Source organism: Marasmius oreades, chromosome 7, assembly GCF_018924745.1.
Source record: "Marasmius oreades isolate 03SP1 chromosome 7, whole genome shotgun sequence".
Classification (NCBI taxonomy): Eukaryota; Fungi; Basidiomycota; class Agaricomycetes; order Agaricales; family Marasmiaceae; genus Marasmius; species Marasmius oreades.
In genome coordinates this window covers 1856521-1878893 of record NC_057329.1, presented here as the reverse complement: position 1 = coordinate 1878893, position 22373 = coordinate 1856521, and the positions used below count along the sequence as shown (strand labels likewise).

The 22373-nt window shown below is 43.7% G+C and overlaps 1 protein-coding gene across 1 annotated transcript; it reads right to left on the bottom strand.

Moving 5' to 3' along the window:
• Nucleotides 1-12509: 12509 nt before the first annotated feature.
• Nucleotides 12510-15205, bottom strand: E1B28_011362 (uncharacterized protein; the record flags this gene model as incomplete). Its single annotated transcript, XM_043156391.1, has 13 exons — nt 12510-12516; nt 12569-12753; nt 12802-12852; nt 12914-13120; nt 13177-13475; nt 13531-13732; nt 13786-13865; nt 13917-14139; nt 14192-14311; nt 14369-14605; nt 14659-14730; nt 14784-14948; nt 14999-15205. 13 exons carry the CDS (start codon nt 15203-15205, stop codon nt 12510-12512), a joined length of 2055 nt encoding a protein of 684 aa, XP_043006177.1.
• Nucleotides 15206-22373: the final 7168 nt, after the last annotated feature.

Sequence of the window (22373 nt, the reverse complement as noted above, 5' to 3'; positions counted from 1 at the left end):
GGACAGTTTTCTTTCTTTACATTCATCAGCACCAGTTTCGAACTCCCTAGATTCCATACATGATGAATCTACAGAACGAAAGCGGTTGTGTTGTACTACTAGAAGAGGTTCAACCCTCGAAGGCTTCAACAGCCAAAAATTAGCACATTGATTGGACCCTTCTCAACAAGATAAGATAGATGAGCTTAGTGAGATCGCCGTAGACAGCAGAGCTTTACTTTTGAAGGCTCAAGATACCCATAGTCTATGTAAACTTGTTGATTCACTCAGTACAGATTTCAAGGATCTCGCTGATGCGTCGAAAATCGAAGAAAATCCAAATAGATTAATACCCCCATTGCTCCGACTACGAAGTTTTGTAGGGGGTGCGGTTGAAAACCAAAATGCATTCGGTACAATGCTAAATGAAGCATCTACGCTAGTAGACTATCATCAGAGAATGTACAAGAATCACTACCAAACCGACGAATGTATAGCTTTGGATTTGGATAGGTTAGCTAAGGACCCTGAGAAACGTGGAAAGTCTTTGTTTAATGAACTAGCTTTTCCTAAGGAAAGATGGTTACAAGTCTACGGGACTATAGACCACTTTCCTAAGGACTTTTATATGGGCGAAACCCCAATAGATGAGATTCTATCGTCTACGGACTCTCTGAATGCCTACGTTATCGAACTTGATGCATGTGTACAAGAGATAGGGCTTGCTCTACACAACTTAGAAGGAAAGCTTTCAAGAGAAAGTCTCCCTACGAATTCATATAGCACATTTTTGAGTAGCTTGCAGTCTATAGAGCGTGAGAACTATGTTTCCCAGGGTGCTACGGCACTTGGAAAAGATACAGTTCGGTTGGTCTACGGAAAATACAAGCCAGTAGTGCTTAAAGTCCAACCACAATTGGCTAAGATGCCAGAAGAGTTCCGAGTTCTTAGGAATATTATTGGGGATCCGCTTGAAGGGATGCCAGTACTATCGCCGCACCCTCCTGAGTTCAGCCCAGGACAACGGTATACAGAAGCACGTAAGGAAATCATAGAAAAGAATCATAATGAAGGATTTCTATGGCCTGAAGAAATGAAGTTAGTACACCATCTGATGAAAATCCAAGAGAAAGGATTCGCTTGGAGTGCAGACAAAGGTGGAACATTTCGTACAGATTTCTTCCTGCCAATTAAGTTTCCAGTGTTGCCTCACAAGCCCTGGGTTGAGCGTAATATCCCTATTCCACCTGGGATTTACGAAGAAGTCTGCCAGATTTTGAAGGACAAAATCGCAGCAGGAGTATACGAACCTACTACGTCGTCGTATTGATCGAAGTGGTTCATGGTACTAAAGAAAGATGGAAAGAGTCTACGGCTGGTTCATTCATTAGAACCATTGAATGCAGTCACGATTCAGCATTCTGGGATTCCACCTGGAACAGCTGAGATTGCTAGTAGCTTTTCCGGAAGAGCATGTATAGGAATGTTAGACATTTGGGTTGGATACGATGAAAGGCTTATCGACGAGGAATCAAGAGACTTTACTACGTTCCAAACGCCCTTTGGCCCCTATAGATTAGTGAAACTACCTATGGGATGGACTAATTCAGTCCCTTTGTTTCATGAGGATGTAACGTACATTCTACGGGAAGAAATTCCTCATGTTACTAGACCATACATTGACGACGTACCTATACGAGGACCTAGTACTAGATATGAGTTACCTGACGGAGGCTACGAGGTGATTCCTGAAAATCCAGGCATCCGTAGATTCGTTTGGGAGCATTTACAGAACGTGAATCGAATAGTTCAGCAGATGAAGTATGCAGGAGGTACCTTTTCAGGTCCAAAGGCTTTCATTTGTTGCGCTGAAGGAATGGTAGTAGGTCATAGAGTGTCCTACGATGGTGAAAAACCTGTAGAGAAGTTTGCAGAGATCATTCTCTCTTGGGATCCGAAAAACTTCAGAAGCAAAACTGATATTTGATCATTTCTGGGGATTGCAGGACAGATGCGCATGTTCATTAAGGACTACGCTAAGAAGACAAGACCATTGAATAAGCTCACTGGAGCTTTTGTACCATTTGAAATGAACGAGGAAGCTTGTGAAGCTGTCCGAGAGGTTCAAGATGGAATCCGTGATGCACCCCCGCTACGGCCCATTGACTATAAGAATCCGACGGGTATCACTTTGGCCGTAGATTCGTCTTGGCACGGTGTAGGCTATTACTTGTACCAAGTAGACCCCGAAAATCCAAAAATGAAGTTCTACAATTACTTTGGGTCTATAACGTTCAATGAGAGAGAAGCACGCTTCTCACAACCGAAACGAGAACTCTACGGGTTACTTATGGCGCTACAAGCGTCGAAGTATCAAACTTTTGGATGTAGACCGTTGACCGTAGAAACGGACGCCAGCTATATCAAAGGAATGTTGAACAATCCGGATAGTGCTCCGAATGCTAGCATTAACCGGTGGATTGAAGAGATCAGACTCTATCATTTTGAACTAGTTCATATTAAAGGACTTGTACATGGTCCAGATGGACTTTCGAGATCTCCTCCTGGTGGGATATCTACGCCTAGACCAGAAGGATGGGAAGAATTCCTGGTCGACGACGATGGTCAGCCAGTAAAGTTTCGAATGGGAGATGGAATCGAGGATGAACCTTTTGACTTTGATACGTTCAAGGATGATATAGATCCACGGTCGGGTTATTTGGTTTCATTAGCTGAGAAAGAACCAAAGTTGGCGACATCTGTCTTTTGCTATTTAGAAGACTTACGGTCCGCCGTAGATGAAGCAAACTTTGTAGATAAGATAAGAAATTGGGCACTACGGAAACCTCCTGACTATGTTTCAACATTTTTGAAGCAAGTACCAGTGGTCCCGCCCGCCGTAGATGACAATTGGAACGATTCTCATCCATATAAGCCTATACATGAATATACGAGTGAGATTAAAAAGTTCGACGAGAAAGTTCCGCGAATTGAAGAGTGGCTCCTAGATCCCGAAGCGGATTTTGTACGCGAGTTATCTAAAAACGAAATGAACAGTTTCATTACATTGGGATCGAAATTCTTTCTAGACCCCGATGGGAGACTTTACAAACGATCTACGGATGGTTCTACACAACATAGGTTGTATGTAGTTCCTGATAAGAGGATGTGGATGCTCGTAGCAAGTCACGATCATCTAGGACATAAAGGAATGTTTGCAACTAAGTCGATCATGGAGAAACGATTTTGGTGGCCGCATATGGACAAGGACATAGATTGGTTTGTCCGTAGCTGTCAAGAATGCCAGGATCGAAGGCTTGATCTGTTGAGAATACCACCAGTGGTTACTCACACACCGTTGCTGTTCCAAGTGATCCATGTAGATGTTTTAAGTATGACTCCCGCTAGCAACAGTTGTAAACTGATTGTTCATGGACGATGCGCACTATCGAGATGGTCCGAAGCAAGGGCTATTCAAAGTGATACAGCCAGAATACTCGCAGAGTGGTTCTTTGACGATATCATTAGTAGATGGGGTTGTCCCGAGGAGGTTGTTACGGATAATGCACCACAAATGATTGCTATGGCAAGGTGGCTTATGGACAAATATGGTGTCCATAGCATTAAGATTTCACCGTACAATTCTCAAGCAAACGGAAAGATTGAGAGAGCGCATTTCGATCTACGGAGCGTGCCTTTGAAAGTCGTAGCTGGAGACCTTGTGAAATGGTACTGGTTTTTGAAGCATACTTTATGGGCGGATAGAGTAACAACTAGGAAAGACCTAGGTTGCTCCCCCTACTTCTTTGTTACCGGTGCAGAACCTATACTACTGCTTGATATTGTGGAATCTATGTGGCTAGTGAAACTACCCAATAGGTTTCTATCACGAGAAGAGTTAATTGGCTTTCGAGCGCAAGCTCTGGCTAAACACAGAACGCATGTAACAGCTATGCGAGATAGAATTACAGAAGAAAAGCGTAGACGCTTGATCAAGTACGAACGGGAATATATACACACTATAAAACCCTTACACTTTGAACCCGGAGACTTGGTTCAAGTACGGAATACCGCTATTGAAAAGAACTTGGATAGGAAAATGTTCCCTAGATACTTTGGGCCTTGCGTAGTCATTCGACGTACTAAAGGTGGCTCTTATATCTTAGCGGAAATGGATGGAACGTTGCTACGGGGAAAATATGGAGCCTTTCGCATCCTACCTCACCCAGCACGATACCACATTGACCTTCCTACGGAAATAAAAGATTTAATTCAGCTATCTAAAGATGAGTTAGAAGCCATGGCTAACGAAGATGAACCAACTGAGTACGAACTTGGAGTGGATTACATCTTTGACAGGGCTCAAAGCCTGAGGCTGAATGGTAATGCCTCAGCTACGGCGGAAAATGATAATGAAATTGAGCTACCTAGCGAATCTGAGGATCCAATGGACGATCCAGTAAGAGTTACTAGGTCTGCTAAGAAGAAAGTTAGATTCTCTCAGATCTGACTGAACATATGAAACCGAAAAATCCAGTTAGATTTTAATAAAATCTAACTAGTGCACAAGTATACGAAATGACAGTAATATGAAAGGAGCGGACACTGTTTATCGCTACAGCCAGCCATTGTTATAGAGTGATCTATGGAAAGATACACTACTGAATAGACTCCATAGGAGCACCTGCATCCGCCTCAGTAGGCTGGTTTGTAGACCTCTCCTGTACTGAAGTCGACGTAGCTGACTGTTCGACGGAAAGGGGGAGGCGGGAAAGGACTAGCTGATTTGCCTCGACGAGTTTTTCGTAGGCTGCCCGGTACGCTGCTCCTTGGTGAAGGATCAAAAAGGCCGATGCATTGACCTCCGTACGGAGGAGGGTCTGAATGGCGGCGAGGTCGGACGCAGAAAGGGAGTCCATACCAAAATGGGCCGGCATGCTGGCTATGACCTTGAGTACAGAGAGATGTGTAGACTCTCTGCATTTCTTCTCCTCTGTCCAACAAGTTGTCATAAGTGATGCTACGGCCACGAATAAAGAGAGGACGGTCCCAAGGTGGACACTCACCCTCAGATTCGGGCGTAAGGTCTATGCCTCCCTTATCGATACGAGCCTTCTTAGCAGGCTTTGCTTCGATCTACAGAAAGATTAGAAATGATTTATATGAAACGAATAATGCGATCTACGGACCTCTTTCTTCTTGGAAATGCGAATTTTCATAGGATCCTTCCCTTTAGTGGCGTCCTTCATCTTGAAGTCGTCATTCTGGTAAAAGGATTGAGCCGTAGATAGGTTTAGAACAAACTGGAGGGCTTACTTTATTGTTGGCTTCTTCAGTATCAGAGATTTCGATAGTAGCTTTGTTGCGAGAAGAGCTAGCTCCCTACGGCGAAGTCAATATTGAAAATTAGAAAGATTAATAAAATAAGAGCTTACATTCTTGCGCTTGATAGCAGATGCCTTGTTGCGCACAGCGCACATCTCGACGTAGAAGGATTTGGCCTTTGCGAAGTCGACGCTCTTATCGAGAGAGAACTGCTCAATGTCGGCGGTGACCATCTCGACAACGTTGCGATAAAGATCGAACGCGACATCGTCTTTGGCAGACTGGTAGCTTTGGAGCTTGGTCTGAACCTACAGCAGAAGCATTACAATGAAACAGAGATGAAAGAGCGGTGCTGAACGTACCACAACGTCGAGAAGCTGTTTGGTGAACAGCTCGGCAGACAGCTTGTTAGCGTAGGGATGCAACTGGCTGACTTGTTCAACGATCGGAGCAGCGCGTTTGACCCAGATTTTGGTGGGAACGAGTTCGCTACGAGTGGACATGTTTTAGAGGAAGTGAGAATGTATGAGTTGAGAACCAGTTACTACTGAGACTGGTTGAGCTGGGTAGTGAAGAATTGGCTATCTACGGTCGACCTTTTATACCTTTTACGCTCTACTATCCAGCCGTAGATGACTTTCTCTACCTTATGGTCCTAAAGGACTCCCGGATCCAACATCTAGTCAACAGGAGTTGACTGCTCATTTGTTTGGGGGAGAGGTACCTTAGGTTCCTGAAAATTTGACCGTAGATTCAAGTTTTGCAATTTGAACACCTACATGAACATACTGGAAGTTTCAGGTTGAGCTTATTAGAACTTAGTTCACACTGTATACAAATCAAACAAATTTTTGATTGAAATACAAAATGGAAAATTAGAGATACACAAAAGAATTTAGTAGCGCATGCCAAAAGATACAAGATATGAGGACTACAAGTCCACTACAAGAAAGTCAAAAAGAGCTACAATAAATGGGAGCTATTGATACAAACAAGAAACAAGAAATGATAGATAGGCAGATACAGTCTATCCTTGAACAAGATTGAACCCGTAGAAAGCATTATTCTAGGGAGCGGTTAGTGATAAGAAAGTACAAGATTGGTACGATAACTTACCAAGTCGCCCTCTTTCGGAGCTTGGCCTTCTCGTGGCGTTTAGCCCAGAACAGCTTGCACTTCATTCTACGCTTGCTGAGGTTGGTGGGGACTTCAATGTCTCCCTCATCAGCGCTTGAATCGTGGTCAGGGCTCTAAGGAAAGAAAGTTAGATTCAATCTATGGAGAATAGAGAGGAACTTACAGCTTCCTCTGCTTCATCATCAATGAGCATGGCACCCGTAGGCTCAGCCTAGCAGTTATAAGAAGTTGAAATAATATGAATAAAAGGAAGGACTCACGAGTTCAACTGGAGGTTCGGAAGAAGAACTCTGATCCTCTTCCTCCTCTGCCTCCCCAGGAACTTTGAGCTCTGGCTCAGGAGCGGCTACAGGAACTGAAACCTCTTCAGGTAATGAAGGCAGGGGTTCCTAGAAGAAACGATAAGAAACATAAATTAGAAGAAACGAAAGAAGAATTACGAACCGTAGATAGAAGAGGAGCAGACTCCTCGGCCTCATCTTCTACGGGCGGAGAGCATAGATCGTTGGAAGCCACAGAGGCTTGAGTACCTGCAATAGGCCAGCCAAGTACTTCGCCAAGCGCCTTGATTTGATCTGAGGACATTTTGAAGTCTTTGTCTTCTTGAAGACCCTTCAGAACCTCAACGGGATCACGCCCAGCTGCCCGTAGCATTTGTTGGCTGGTTTGGATATCCTCCCAGATAAGTCAGCCAGAGTTGTACGCCGCGATCTGAGTCATTTGGGCCTGATTGAAGGCCTTGAACTTGTGTCGAAGTCGATGAACTACCTTAGCTAGAACTGAAAGAAAGATTAGACCTGATCTACGGAGCAAAAGAAGCACTTACAGATGTTGTTGCTGGATGCGATTTCAATTTTCTTCGCCCCAGTGCGAGAATCATCGGCGTTGAAGTACGAACACTTCTGCTTTCCCGAGAAGCATCGCTGGCAAGTGGGCCTATGGCCAGTCTTCCCACTCAGAGCCCAGATTGGTCGGCAGTCTGCGTAGCCAAAATATGTGCATTGATTGCACGGCGAAAGATGATCGAACTAAGATTGAATATGAGAAAAGAGTGAATAAAGAAATAAATGGTACTCACAAAAGAGACGGAATGACCAGCAGCTACGATTGACTTAAAGCTCAATTTTGCTTCCTCAAAATTGAACTGCAAGTCCATATCTGTGCTACGGTGTAAGAATTCGATAGAGTATGAAAAGAATGAGAAACTTACTGCGAGCTTCTCCGATCCAACGCTTGGGAAAAACATGGGAAGGAGCTGAAGACATCCAGAGATCGTCTATGGAGGTTCCAGGGCGATTTGAATTGGACCCTTGACCTTTTCGTTTTCCCTTGGCTCGGGATGGCGAAGGCTCAGATGACTGATCAGCCACCCTAGCCTCTGAATCAGAAGCTATGGCGACTTTCTTGGTCCGAGACCGAGTGTGATATGGCTAGAAACAAAGCCAGTAAAATAACATATGAATGGATGAGAGAACAACTCACCCTTGGAGGAGGAGAACCCTCCTTGGACGAAGATTCCACAAATGCAACGCTTTTGACAAAAGCCTTTGTAGGCTTGGGCTGCTTGGACTGCGAAGGGTCTGCCATAGGCGAATCAGGAGCCTAGGATTGGAGTTAGAATGATAACGAACGAAAAGAGAGTGTGTTACCTTGCATTTACGAGCTGGTTTTGTTGGTCCAGCAGCTGGAATGGAAGAAGTGCCAGCTGCCCTGGATGAACCAGGAGCAGTGGTCGCTAGGGATGAACCCATAACGACCCGGGAGCTTGAAGCTACCCCTGGGACAGCAGGAACTAGGCGAGGAAGAGGCTATGGCCGAAAAAAAAAAAAAAAAAAAAAGATTTAGCCTAAGTTGCTAAAATGAGAGACGAGATGATCTTACTGTGGGGAGAGGTTCGGACCTTGGCGCATCAGGAAGATAGAAGGTCGGGATATCTTGGTCAAAGTCAAATCTCTGGAACAAAAATGAATTGAAAATATAAAATGAGAAGAGAAGGAAGACTTACGCCAAAAGCCTCGATCAAGGCAGCTCAGTCTTCCTCATCGAACATCCAGTCATCATAGGGAACCTGCCATTGGTCGGCCAGCTCAGAAGCCATAGCCAGCATTGAGAAGGCAGGCGATATCCAGCCAGCAGGTGCCAGGCGGATTGTTTGTCGGCGTAGATCCCCCTACGGCGAAATTAGATTAAGAATTGAGCAGAAATAAGATCCAAGACTTACCAGAAGACTACTGTTCTTACGGAACTCCTCAAGCATGTCTGGTTCTTCAGTAAACTTGGCTATTAACCTGTTGCTGAGGCTACCAAACCAGAGGTGTACCCACTGGAGTTGCGACTCCAGCACATCAATTATAATTGGTGATGGAACATAAGGCTCGGCCTCTACGGCTTTGCCTTTACCCTTCTCTTGTGCAGAAGGCATTTGTCTATGATCTACGGTGTCATGTTAGTACGTGACACTGTAGAAATATATAAGAAAAGAAACAATCTACGGGCCTCGGAGCAGACTCCGAAGCCTCTGTAGGTTGTCTGCACACACCTCGAAGACGTTGAGGACAGTGGCAAAGAAGATGTGAAGAACGGCAGTGAAGAGTGACCGTAGAGCGGTGGGAGAAGGGAGGAATGAAAATTTCTGCTAAGTCCAACTGCTGCGGTTTAAATAGCCAAAATTCAACATATGAACCATCACATGACTGTAGAATGTTATAGAATGTTGTAGAATATTCTACTTCTACGGAAATTAAAGCCTCAAGGCTGTTGCAATCATCTATGGAATGATGAGGCCATAATTAAGAAATGATGGAAGTAATTAACGACGGAACATTGCATCGTAGGAGTTCTGGCGTGGGAAAATCATTTTGATGTTGGAACATTTTCTTTTTGGGAACATTAGCGCTGGTCAGCATAGAGCTTGAGCTCAAAATTTCTCTAAGTCAGAGACTTGGCGGTTGTGCACTAGGGTGTACACCGTAGATAAGATTGAGTAGATCTACGGGCCATTTTGAAGGCTTTTAGTAGAGCTACCAAAGGAAAGAGCCATAGATCAATTCAAACGGTAGAAGATGATGTTGTGCTCAGTCCGTAGATGGACTGGGGACAGTCCTCTTTTGTTTGGGGGAGATAATGCGACTTAGTTGACTATGCTACAAGGTTCTTTTTGCACTTTAAACAGTGCTACGGAGCGATATTTATCGTATTAAGAACTAGAGTGAGCCCAAATTGCTAGTTAAAGCTAGTGCCACTAGTAGAATGTGCCGTAGGCGCAGCTAGACCAGTTAGAGAGAGCCATAGATTGTGTCAGAAAACTGTATGACCATTCGAAACCTGTAGAACACTATGAGCAGAGGACTTAAGCAGTAATTCACCAAGTTCTACTCTCTACATTCTACTATGCACTGGCATATCAAGGGATTGTACTATTGGAAGACTTGTAGTCTTCACAGAGCTGTTCGTAGCAGAACTTAACAGAGTCAAAAGACCTTCATACTAGGAGTACCTACTTCTACGGGGGATTTAGTTGACAAGAAATCAGACATAGGATCACACAGACTAGGAGAAATTTGATATGACCGTAGATCGAGTCCGGATCTGAGGAAAAGACAAAAAGACATGATACAGATCCCAGATCACAGATAGAGTACCTAGAAACCAGGCAGGAATGAACAACGGATCTCGGAGTCCGCACTGTTCATGTGCTACGGCGATTCGGAACTCTGGATCCATATGCTGGAACTACTTGGACACATAAAGTCCATATGATTTGATAAAGTCGAAATGCAGGATAAGGTCCGTAGGCAGGAAATACCATATGGTACACCTATGTAGGTCCATTCTACATGCTGAAATAAGAATGAAGAACGGTCCAGATTGGTCCAAAACATATGATTCAGATATGGAAAAGCTCTGTAGACAAGATTCTGCACATGTAGCAGCCCCTAGTGATAAGACGCTGCATGGATTCGTAGCTACAGTGCATTATTTTTAGAGATGAAACAAGTAGAGATAGGATTACAAAGCTAGCGTAGAAGTAGTATAAAAGCAGCTCATGTATCCGTCGATAAAAAAGTACTACCCATGCGTAGGAAAGTCCTGAGTGGGTTGCCTGTGAGTAACTGCTCTTGACACCCAATAGAGAGATTTGCCCTGTCTTTGTGCAGTGAAACGATAAGATTTGATTTGAACTATACGAGACCGTCGAGGTCAAACTTGAGAACTATCCGTCCGTAGGCCGCCGAGGTCTTGATTACTGTTTCATGATCCGTCGAGGGTCTTAGCATTCGTGTCCGCCGAGGACTTAGTTTTCATGTCCGTCAAGGGCAATAGTCTGCAATCGTTTGAATTAGTCTTACCTTAGACGAAATTCACAGTCCCACTTAGTCCACTGGACAATAAACAGAGCCCCTACAAGCCCTAGAATTCCCATAGCTGTGGTGTTTTACACTTGCAGTTCCACATTGATTTCATAAGAACTTCATACGATATTGAGACTGTGATCTTGTGCATAACCTTTGCCAAGCAGTCCACCCTTGCAATCTTTCCTGGTGTGTAGAGTTATTGATAGACTTTACACAGAGGTTTACTAGCTTTTGGGTTGATTTGGTGTTGGTGCTACTTCCGTAGCTCTGATATTAGGTTGACTCTTGAGTGGTATTCATCGCCCATTAACGAATAATGCAATCTACGGACCTCTTTCTTGGAAATGCGAATTTTCATAGGGTCTTTACCTTTAGTGGCATCCTTCATCTTGAAGTCATCATTCTGGTAATAAGATTGAGCCGTAGATAGCTTTAGAACGAACTGCAGGGCTGACTTTACTGTTTGCTTCCTCAGTATCAGAGATTTTGATAGTAGCTTCGTTGCGAGAAGATCTAGCTCCCTACAGCGAAGTCAATATTGAAAATTTAGAGCGAACAATACAATAAGAGCTTACATTCTTGTGCTTGATAGCAGATGCCTCATTGCGCACAGCGCACATCTCACTGTAGAAGGATTTGGCCTTTGCGAAGTCAACACTCTTATCGAGGGAGAACTGCTCGATGTTGGCAGTGACCATCTCGACAACGTTGCGATAAAGATTGAACGCAACATCGTCTTTGGCAAACTGGTAGCTTTGGAGCTTGGTCTGAACCTACGGAAGAAGCATTACAATGAACCAGAGATAGAAGAGTGGTGCTGAACCAGAGATAGAAGAGTGGTGCTGAACGTACCACAACATTGAGAAGCTGTTTGGTGAACAGGTCGGCGGACAGCTTGTTAGCGTAGGGACGCAACTGGCTGACTTGTTCAACGATCGGAGCAGTGCGTTCAACCCAGATTTTGGTGGGAGCAAATTTGCTACGAGTGGACATGTTTTAGATGAAGTAAGAATGTGTGAGTTGAGAACTGGTTACTACTGAGGCTGGTTGAGCTGGGTAGTGAAGAATTGGCTATCTATGGTCAACCTTTTATACCTTTTTGTGCTCTACTATCCAGCCGTAGATGACTTTCTCTACCTTATGGTCCTAAAGGACTCCCGGATCCAACATCTAGTCAACAGGAGTTGACTGCTCATTTGTTTGGGGGAGAGGTACCTTAGGTTCCTGAAAATTTGACCGTAGATTCAAGTGTTGCAATTTGGACACCTACATGAACATACGGGTGTACCTACAGATCCTGAAAAGATAATCATCGCTTAGAAAAACTTATAAGCGAGAACCTACACAAGAGATGCATAGTGATAGGAATGATTGAACAATGTGCTACGGATAGATTCATCTAACTCCGAGCATAGAGATAAGTGAGCTATGGCCGACAAGATTTTAACTTGACGAGTTTCAAGTCAAGCTCATTTGAACTTAGTTCACACAGTATACAAATCAAACAAGTTTGATTATACTACAAGATATGAAATGATATTACAAAAGGGAATTTAGGCGCCGCAGCGCGTACCAAAAATACAAGATAGGAGGGCAGATGCCCAATACAAGAATCAAGAAAGCTACAATAAAAGTAGGCTATGGATACAACCAAGAAGACATGAAAATGATTACAGATTTGATATTAAAAGAAGTCCAAGGGAAGAAAGACTACTAAGCTCTAACAAAGAGTCAGTAACTTTGAATTTATAAGATAGAGATATCGAACTTACCTTTTGTGCTGCAGCTGAAGGCCGAACACCCTCTCGACGGCTCGCCTGTCTTGATCCAGCTTGGCAATGACTGCCTTGGAGACTGGATCAAGAGAGCGGCGAACAGAGGGAGAGGAAGAATCCGAAGATTCTTCCTTGTCCTCACTGTCCCCCTCTTCTTCTTCCGCACTTGAATTGTCAGAACTCTAGGGAAGAGAGATTAGAAGTTCTCTATGGAAATTGTGGGGACTTACTGCTTCCTTGGCTTTGTCGTCAATCAAGTCCTTGACAGTGACCTCCACTTCCTGGAAACAATATGAATAAAAGAAACATTTTTTTAAGATTGAAATGAAATGATTGACTTACAGATCTCGGAGCTGGAGGAACCTCAGCCTCCTCCTGGACTGTAGCAGACTCTGCTACAGTGGACACAGCATTACCAGAAGGTGATGAAGAGCCCGATGAAGACTCATCAGACTCTTCATCGTCATCCCCCTCCTCTTCAGCCTCACTATCCTTCTTGGAGATTCCAGAAGTAGCTACAGGAGCTGGCGGGTTAATAGAACTAGACGGCTAGAATAAGGAGAATCATAGGGATTCCCGTAGATGCAAAATGAAATAAAACTTACCAAGGGAACGGAGGGAGGAGCATTCTCCTCGACCTCTTCCACCGCAGAACCAGAAAGCGACCAGCCAAGAGTGTCACCGAGAGCTTTGACTTGAGAGGGAGTCATTTTGAAGTCCTCATCATCACCAAGACCTTTGAAGACTTCAACGGGATCCCTCCCAGCCGCCCATAGAGCCCTTTGACTCTCCTGGATGTTCGACCAGGTTATCTTAGCAGTGTTGTAGGTGGTCTTCTGAGCTAGTAACATTTGCTCATAAGACTGTAACTCTCGATTGAGCCGGAGAGCGATTTTGGCCAAAACTGGTAAAGGAACTTAGAAGAAATGAAAAGAAATTAAACAAGTAGAAGAACTTACGAAGGTTATTGCTCGAGGCGGCTTCAAGTTTCTTGAGCCCAGCTCGAGAACTGTCAGGATCGAAGAAGGAGCACTTCTGCTTCCCCGCAAAGCATTGAGCACAGGTCGGCCTATGACCAGCCTTACCGCTAGCAGCCCAGATTGGTTTACAATTGGTATACCCAAAGTAGGTACAGCGACCGCAGGGAGTGAGACGATCGAACTATGAAGTTCAGTCAGAATAAAAGATTATAAGAAAAGAACAGGAAAACTTACAAAGGCTATGGATTGACCAGCTTTCAGAATCGACTCCAGGCTGAGCTTGGCTTTGCCCAGATCAAATTGGAGTTCCATATCTGAGCTGCAGCGTTAGTTTAGCAACAAATGATACGAGTTAAGAGACTTACTGCGAGCGGCACCAATCCACCCCTCAGGAAACACATGAGACCGGGCTCCAGAAGTCCACAGTTCCTCTACGGAAGCTCCAGTGTTCTCCGTAGACTCCTTGGCCTTCCCTTTACTTTTGCTGGTCTGGCTTGACTTTTGCCTCAAGGACCGGTCAGTAGCTGCAGCCTCCAATTCTGAGGTAGCTACGGGCCCCTTTCTGGTATGAGATCGAGTGCAATAAGGCTAAGAAGGGATGGTTAAAGAAGTTAAGAATGGGTAAAAAGAGATGACTTACTTTGCGAGGCTCAGAAGCCTCTGCATCTGATGACTCTGCAAAAGTGACCCTATTGACAGAAGCCTTGACAATTTTTGATTGCTTGGACCTCGTAGACTCTACCGTAGAAGATTCGGGGGCCTAGAGGGACTTGATCAGAACAAAGTTAGAACCAAAAGAAATAGAAGATGGACTTACCTTGCATTTGGACACCGGTTTAGAAAGACCAGCAACCATATTGGAAGAATCTACGGCACTGGATGGACCGGCAACCACATTGGAGGACTCTACGGCGCTGGACGAACCAGCAACCAGAGTGGAAGCGAGAACCCTGGGCAAACCAGAGGCCGATCGAGTTCTGGCAGCTGGAGGTGGACTCACAGCAGCACTGATGGAGCTTGAAGGTACCATAGGCAAAGAGACCCGAGGAGGAATCTGCTGTCACAATTAGCATCACTGAGAAATGAAATGAATGACTCGAAACTTACCATAGAGGAAGTTTCCAGTCGAGGAGCATTTGGCATGTATTGGACTGGGGGTTCGGCATCAAAGTTGAAAACCTGGAAGATACATGTTGATAAGCCGAATGAGTAAAAAGGAAGAAAGAACTTACACCAAAGAGTTCTTGTAAAGAGAGGGACTCAGTCGGTCCCATCTGCCAGCTGGCTATTGGAACGTCCCATTCATTGGCAAACGATGAGAGCAAGGCCAGTAGCTGAAGAGCTGGAATGATCCAGTCTTCACCCTGGAACCAATTCAGTTGTTCTCGTAGATCGTTCTAGGAAAAATTGGAAGCTGGAAATGATAAGGAAATAGAGAAATGCCTACCAAAAGAGGCCAGTGATCCGAAAACTCTTGCAGCATTTGGGATTGGTCGGTGAAATGGGCAACAAGTCGGTTGTATAGACCCTCTACCCATTTGTGGATATAGCAGAGGTTTCCCTCCAGAGCATCAAGAATCTCTGGCGACGGCAGTTCGGGTTCAGGTTCAACGGCCTGGGCCTTGCCCTTGCTCTTCACAGATTGTGATGGCATTGGGATATGATTTACGGCGTTGTGTTAGTACCCAACATCGTGAAAACATACAAGAAAGGAAAAACAATCTATGGGCCTCGGAGCAAACTCCGAAGCCTCCGTAGATTGTTTAGACTCACCTCGAGAATGTTGAGAGAGGTGGTGAAGGCAATGTGAAGAACGGCGGCGAAGAGCAACTGTAGAGTGGTGGGAGAAGGGAGGAATGAAAATTTCTGCTAAGTCCAACTGCTGCGGTTTTTATAGCCAAATCCAACATATGAACCAGCACATGACCATAGAACATCGCAGAATGTTGTAGAATATTCCAGATCTACAGAAATTAAAGCCTCGAGGCTGTTGAAATCATCTACGGAATGATGAGGCCATAATTAAGAAATGATGGAAGTAATTAATGACGGAACATTGCATCGTAGGAGTTCTGGCATGGGAAAATCATTTTGATGTTGGAACATTTTCTTTTTGGGAACATTAGCGCTGGTCAGCATAGAGCTTGAGCTCAAAATTTCTCTAAGTCAGAGACTTGACGGTTGTACACTTGAGTGTACACTGTAGATAAGATTAAGTAGATCTACGGGCCATTTTGAAGGCTTTTAGTAGAACTACCAAAGGAAAGAGCCATAGATCAATTCAAACGGTAGAAGATGATGTTGTGCTCAGTCCGTAGATGGACTGGGGACAGTCCTCTTTTGTTTGGGGGAGATAATGCGACTTAGTTGACTATGCTACGCAGTTCTATTTGCACTTTAAACAGTGCTACGGAGCGATATTTATCGTATTAAGAACTAGAGTGAGCTCAAATTGCTAGTTAAAGCTAGTGCCGCTAGTAGAATGTGCCGTAGGCGCAGCTAGACCAGTTAGAGAGAGCTGTAGATTGTGTCAGAAAACTGTATGACTGTTTGAAACCTGTAGAACACTATGAGCAGAGGACTTAAGCAGTAATTCACCGAGTTCTACTCTCTACATTCTACTATACACTGGCATATCAAGGGATTGTATTATTAGAAGACTTGTAGTCTTCACAAAACCGTTCGTAGCAGAACTTAACAGAGTCAAAAGACCTTCATACTAGGAGTACCTACTTCTACGGGGGATTTAGTTGACAAGAAATTGGACATAAGACCACACAGACTAGGAGAAATTTGATATGACCATAGATCAAGTCCCAATCTGAGGAAAAGACAAAAAGAGATGATACAGATCCCAGATCACAGATAGAGTACCTAGGAACCAGGCAGGAATGAACAACGGATCTTGGAGTCCATGCTGTTCATGTGCTACAGTGATTCGGAACTCTGGATCCATATGCTGGAACTACTTGGACACACAAAGTCCATATGATTTGAAAACGTCGAAATGCAGGATAAGGTCCGTAGGCAGGAAATACCATATGGTACACCTATGTAGGTCAATTCTACATGCTGAAACAAGAATGAAGAACGGTCCAGATTGGTCCAAAACATATGATTCGAATATGGAAAAGCTCTGTAGACGAGATTATGCACATGTAACAGTCCCTAGCAATAAGATTCTGCATGGATTCGTAGCTACAGTGCATTATTTTTAGAGATGAAACAAGTAGAGAGATGAAACAAGTAGAGATAGGATTACAAAGCTAGCGTAGAAGTAGTATAAAAGCAGCTCATGTATCCGTAGATAAAAAAGTACTACCCATGCGTAGGAAAGTCCTGAGTGGGTTGCCTGTGAGTAACTGCTCTTGACACCAATAGAGAGATTTGCCCTGTCTTTGTGCAGTGAAATGATAAGATTTGATTTGAACATACGAGGTCGTCGAGGTCAAACTTGAGAACTATCCGTCCGTAGGCCGCCGAGGTCTTGATTACTGTTTCGTGATCCGTTGAGGGTCTTAGCGTTTGTGTCCACCGAGGACTTAGTTTTTGTGTCCGTCAAGGGCAATAGTCTGCAATCGTTCGAATTAGTCTTACCTTAGACAAAATTCACAGTCCCACTTAGTCCACTGGACAATAAACAGAGCCCCTACAAGCCCTAGAACCCGTAGCTGTGGTGTTTTACACTTGCAGTTGCATATTGATTTTATAAGACCTTCATACAATATTGAGACTGTGATCTTGTGCATAACCTTTGCCAAGCAGTCCACCCTTGCAATCTTTCCTGGTGTGTAGAGTTATTGATAGACTTTACACAGAGGTTTACTAGTTTTTGGGTTGATTTGGTGTTGGTGCTACTTCAGTAGCTCTGATATTAGGTTGACTCTTGAGTGGTATACTTCACCCATTACTGGGACTGTTGCAGCAGGTTTGAGTACAGTACCATCAAGGTAACCACCTAATCCCTTTGTGCCAACTTGGAAGATGACTTCCCGTTTAAAAGCTATCCAGTTCTTTCAACCGGTTGAACATTTCTCCTCGACGAAGACTGGGATTGATGGCATATAAGGGGCTGACATTATGTCAGGATTGCACTAGGGTGACTGAGCTGGATATGTGTTTCTCATTGAGGTAATCATAAAACAACAGGTCTCATAATCTGTTGTAACAGGACTCAGTGCGATAAACGACAGCTCAGATTACTGTAACTATGTACCTGTTGTAACGGGACTAATGTTATAAGTCAGAAATGTACAAAGAATATGTAAAAGAGTTAGGGCTCACCTCAGTGCAATAAACGACAGCTGAGGGAGTCCAAATGATATGCAAAAGTATATATGTAACGTGAATGTAAATAACGTGAAATTGCAAACCAAACATAAACTGGAAGTATCTGCAAAGAGCTTGAACCCGATGTGGCTGTGTAGTTGGCAGGCGAAGTACCAACTTCAACAAGAACAATCTAAGGGGGAGAGAAGTGGGGAAACTCGTTCAGAAAAGGTTCTTTGTTAGCTTTGACTACAAACATCAGCATCTTGACAATTTACTGGTGAGAACTTTTTGATGACTTTTTAGACTTGCACAAGCCAACAAGTCGACCAGTCACCAGCTATGTCTGACTTCCGGTAAGCTCAGTTTTGCTCGGGTCCGCCTGCCAAAATTTTCCAGTCACCTCAACTTTTCACAAAAACCTCCACTGTTGGAGGCTTTCTGAGAGCAGCTATCATGTAATGGAACATATGCCAGCTATTTGGACCTCATTGACTGGTGTGTGGTTGTGATATGTGAAGGAGCTGGTGAACTTGTGAGGGGGTGGACTGGTCGAACTGGCCAAAAAGCCCAGAAAAGCCAGGAAAGTTCACTGGCAACATCAGGAAACAGGGAAATGGCCCATACACCTGGGCCAACGCTCAGTAGACACCATACAAAACATACCATATGTCACAATCCATAACATTGGCACGTCACTATTGGGCTCTCCATGCCCCTCCATGCTGTCAATACCCGTCCAGTTGCCGCCAGGATCGTCTGTATTGCGTCACTGGCATCACGGTATAGTTTGTAGAAGCTGTAGCGCTGAGTACCCACTCAGTACACCCAGTATAACTCTGTATCAGTAGATTCAGTACTATAATCCCCACAACTTTTCTTCTCTGAAAGCTACCAGTAGTCAGTGCCATGGTGTTCATTAGGATTGGGTTGAACACTTTTCATTTACTCCATACTCCTGTGGCCTCCAGACATCCAGAAACTTGGATGTCTAACCTGAATGGGGACTTCAGCATTTTTGCACTGGTGGAGGTGTGTGAAAGCAGCACATGCTCTGCTGCAGGTACGTGGATACAGCCCTATGTGCGGGTGTAACACAATCAAAATTGTTAGCACTTGGCTTATTTTTGGCCATACTTTTCCAAGCAGTAGTTACTTCAGTAGTGCCGTCTTTTGACATAGTGTTATAAATAATGTATTAATTTGTTACAAATGGAATAGTCAATGCTATAGTGTAAATTAAAATAATTCCTTAGTGTGGGCAGTGCAATGGTAGGTGGCGAGTTCGAGAAAAAAGAAAATTTTATAATAAATATTTTGCAAATATGTTTCTATAACTGTCAATCTACAGAGTGTATGGGATATACAGAGTGGGTACGTATGTCATGTTGGCAGGTATATGCAGCGATACGCGGCAATACAGAGCAATACGGGGAAATAGATTTCTCTCATGGGACTCTACAAATGCTACATCTATGGGGGGGATCTAAACTGGGCTACCCAAGCTACATGCAATATATAAGAATACGGAGGTATACGTTCCTGCATCAGTAAAACAGCAACACCTTTTTTGGGGCTTTTTCAAACTTTTTGATACTTGAACTTTTTGCTAGTTTTTTGACCCCTACTTTATTTAGGTTGTGGGAGGTTTTCACTCCTTGTCTCCTTATCATACTTGGGCAAAGCATGTGAAAGAATTAGGGACGCGAACTTCATGAAAGTTACTAAGTAAATTCAAAGTCCGCTTCAACTCCGCTAATAACGCTGTGTAACACCACTAAATATGGCTAGCAAACACACCTAAGGTTCAATCAAGGTTCTATTCCTTCTTATCAAATGACAAGACAAAACACTAATTCAATATTTCAACAATAAGGATTCAACAAAGCTTTTCTCCAGACTTCGCAAAGTTCAAGTTCAAGTTCAAATTTCCGATCAAGTCCAAATGCAATTCCAATTCAATATAAGTCCAAATTGACTTCAAAATCCAAGTTCAATTCCAATAACAATCCAATCAAATCCAAATTGCAATAGGTCCAAATCAATCCAAACACAAAACACAGAACACCAAACTTCGACAAAGTGAGGGGCAAAGGTAAAATCCTTGAGCTAGCACTAGTAGGTGAACTGCGTCTCTGCTTGTAGGCTGCTGGAGGGAAAATTCCTGCTACCCTCCCTCCTTATATACACTTTTCGAAATAAAAATAATAAAAGTTCACGATATGTAGTAAACTTGAGAATAATAATAAAATCCCTTTCAGTCGAACAGAAACTCGCCTAATCAGGCATAATACAAGAGATTGTGCCAGAAACCATGAATAAAATAATAAGCCAAGAATCCCCTGTCTGTATCCATGTTACAATGACAGAGCCTAGACTTCCCGAGGTCTCCGAGTTGCCCACATATCCTTGGAAACATATCTCCTATGTCACCCTCGTCCTGTTGTCCTCTAAATAAGGAAAGGAACCAGTCGCCACTCATGACATATTTCCTGGGTTCCTGTCTTCGGTAACAACTGTCATGTCAACCTCGCGAGGTCTAGATTTCCTTTGTTTTCGGAACATTGTAATCCTTTCCTTTTTCCTATGACTTCATGGGAGCCGGATATTTCTATCCTAAATCTGCATGTAGGTCCTTTGTCCAATATATCCTTCGTTAATTCCTTTAAGTCCGAGTTGTCCAACAATACTTCATGAAGTCAAAGTAAAGTGTTCAATAAATTCCCTATGTTCGCCCCAAGCATTCCGCAAGTAAGACGAGGTCTTCTATTCAAAATATGAAGGTTTTTAAGAGGCTGCTTCTTGAGGTTTCTACCGTTTTCGAAACCTCGCGAAGTCTCTCATCTTTCTAATTCCGTACTTTTCGTACTGCTAAAGTCTCACGTAGAGGCTTGTGCTTTGACTAGTAATTCATGCTCACCCTAGTCCTACATTCCCTTATTTTATAACTCAAATGTTATTAAAATGATTAAAAATATGCATTTTAGGGTCAAATCCAATTTTCAGCGTGATACCGCACATCACATGGTCTTGTTGAGGTCGCACAGTTCAACCTTTCTTCACTTCCTCCCTTTCTTCGGACTTCCTCTCCCTTCAAGCCCCCCACAAAACCCAACCGTAAACAAGCACCACCAGCCAGAAGTCCCTTTGTAAGTTTCTCTTCACTACTGACAAGGTGTCCAACAGCTTACAACTTGCCTCCTAGCTCAAAGAAACCCAACAAAGTAACAAGAATCTGGCATTTCGTTCAATTTGGGCACTCAGAATTGTTGGTTCTCGATTTGGATGAAGATGACAACAACAACAGATTGATCAACATTCATCTACTGTCACATCTCGTTAAAGCAGTCTGGTTTTCGTAGTGGAGCACCTACTAGCACATCTGAAGCTGGGTGTGTTATCTTTTACTGGCTTTTATTTCTTTAATACTAACAACAAGTGAACCAAAAACTTACTCTAGCCAGCCAGTGTTACATCAAAGGTGAACAGTTTTCCTCCTCATTTTCAGATTCTAAGAATTATAAAGCCTCTAGCCATGGTCAATGACGATTCTTGGCCTCCCATCTCACGTCGACTTCTCCACTACGAAACACATGTCCAAAGCTTCACCTCAGGGTGCACTCATGCTATCCATCCAAGCGGTAAGTCAATCAATGTCTTCGTAGGCCACCATCGATTACTCAAATACCCAACTAGAGTCTAGGACCGATATATTGATAGGGATTGCTGCACCTTGTTGGTCCAAAGCCTTCAGTTGGCCAACCGGAGCCCAATCGTCAACGTACCGCTGCTACTACCACATGCTTTCACCATCTCCTAGGTAAGCTCTTAATCCATACCAGGAAGCCCCCTGGCGGTTGATCCCCCGGGATTCTCTGTCGTCATGTCATGATGGTAGTCCACCCCTGTCGCTACTTTCTCTCCAGGTAAGTCAATTCTTGTTGTAGTTCGATGTACTATGCTAAAAATTCATCCGACTGTACTGTTAGCCTTTATCCCCTCCATGCCAGTGTGAGAGGGTTGTTGACATACGGTGGTGTTCCAAGTCTGAGTCTTAGTGTACTATCTTGGTCTGTATTCTGTACATGTGAGAAAATATATTTGTTACCACTAGTATGAAAAAGTAAAATGAGCTTGAAAAAGATGAATAAGGACCTCTGACCCTATGCTCCTTGGGCCTCCTTATCATCCTTGACACCCTTTTTCCGGGGAGCCAAACTTTTCAAAGTAGGCCGACATCCACGAAAAAAGTATCTATACTTACATACTTATTGTACTTATTGGCCTGGAAAAACCACACAAGTAGGTTTGCTGTTTTACTGATGTGTCTCAGTTTTTCCTGATGAAATTCCGAGATAAGGGCCGAGGCACAAGAAACTTATCAGAGGATAAGATAGCGAGAGATGCGTGATAAGATCGTACCACATGCAAATGCAAGGACGCGTTTGCACACTGCTACTCAGCTCCTTGTCTCTCTCCTCCGTCGCGCTCATCTCCTGCTTTCTCATCTTTTTTCTCGTTCTCGTCTCAGATTCTCAATATATTTTTATACC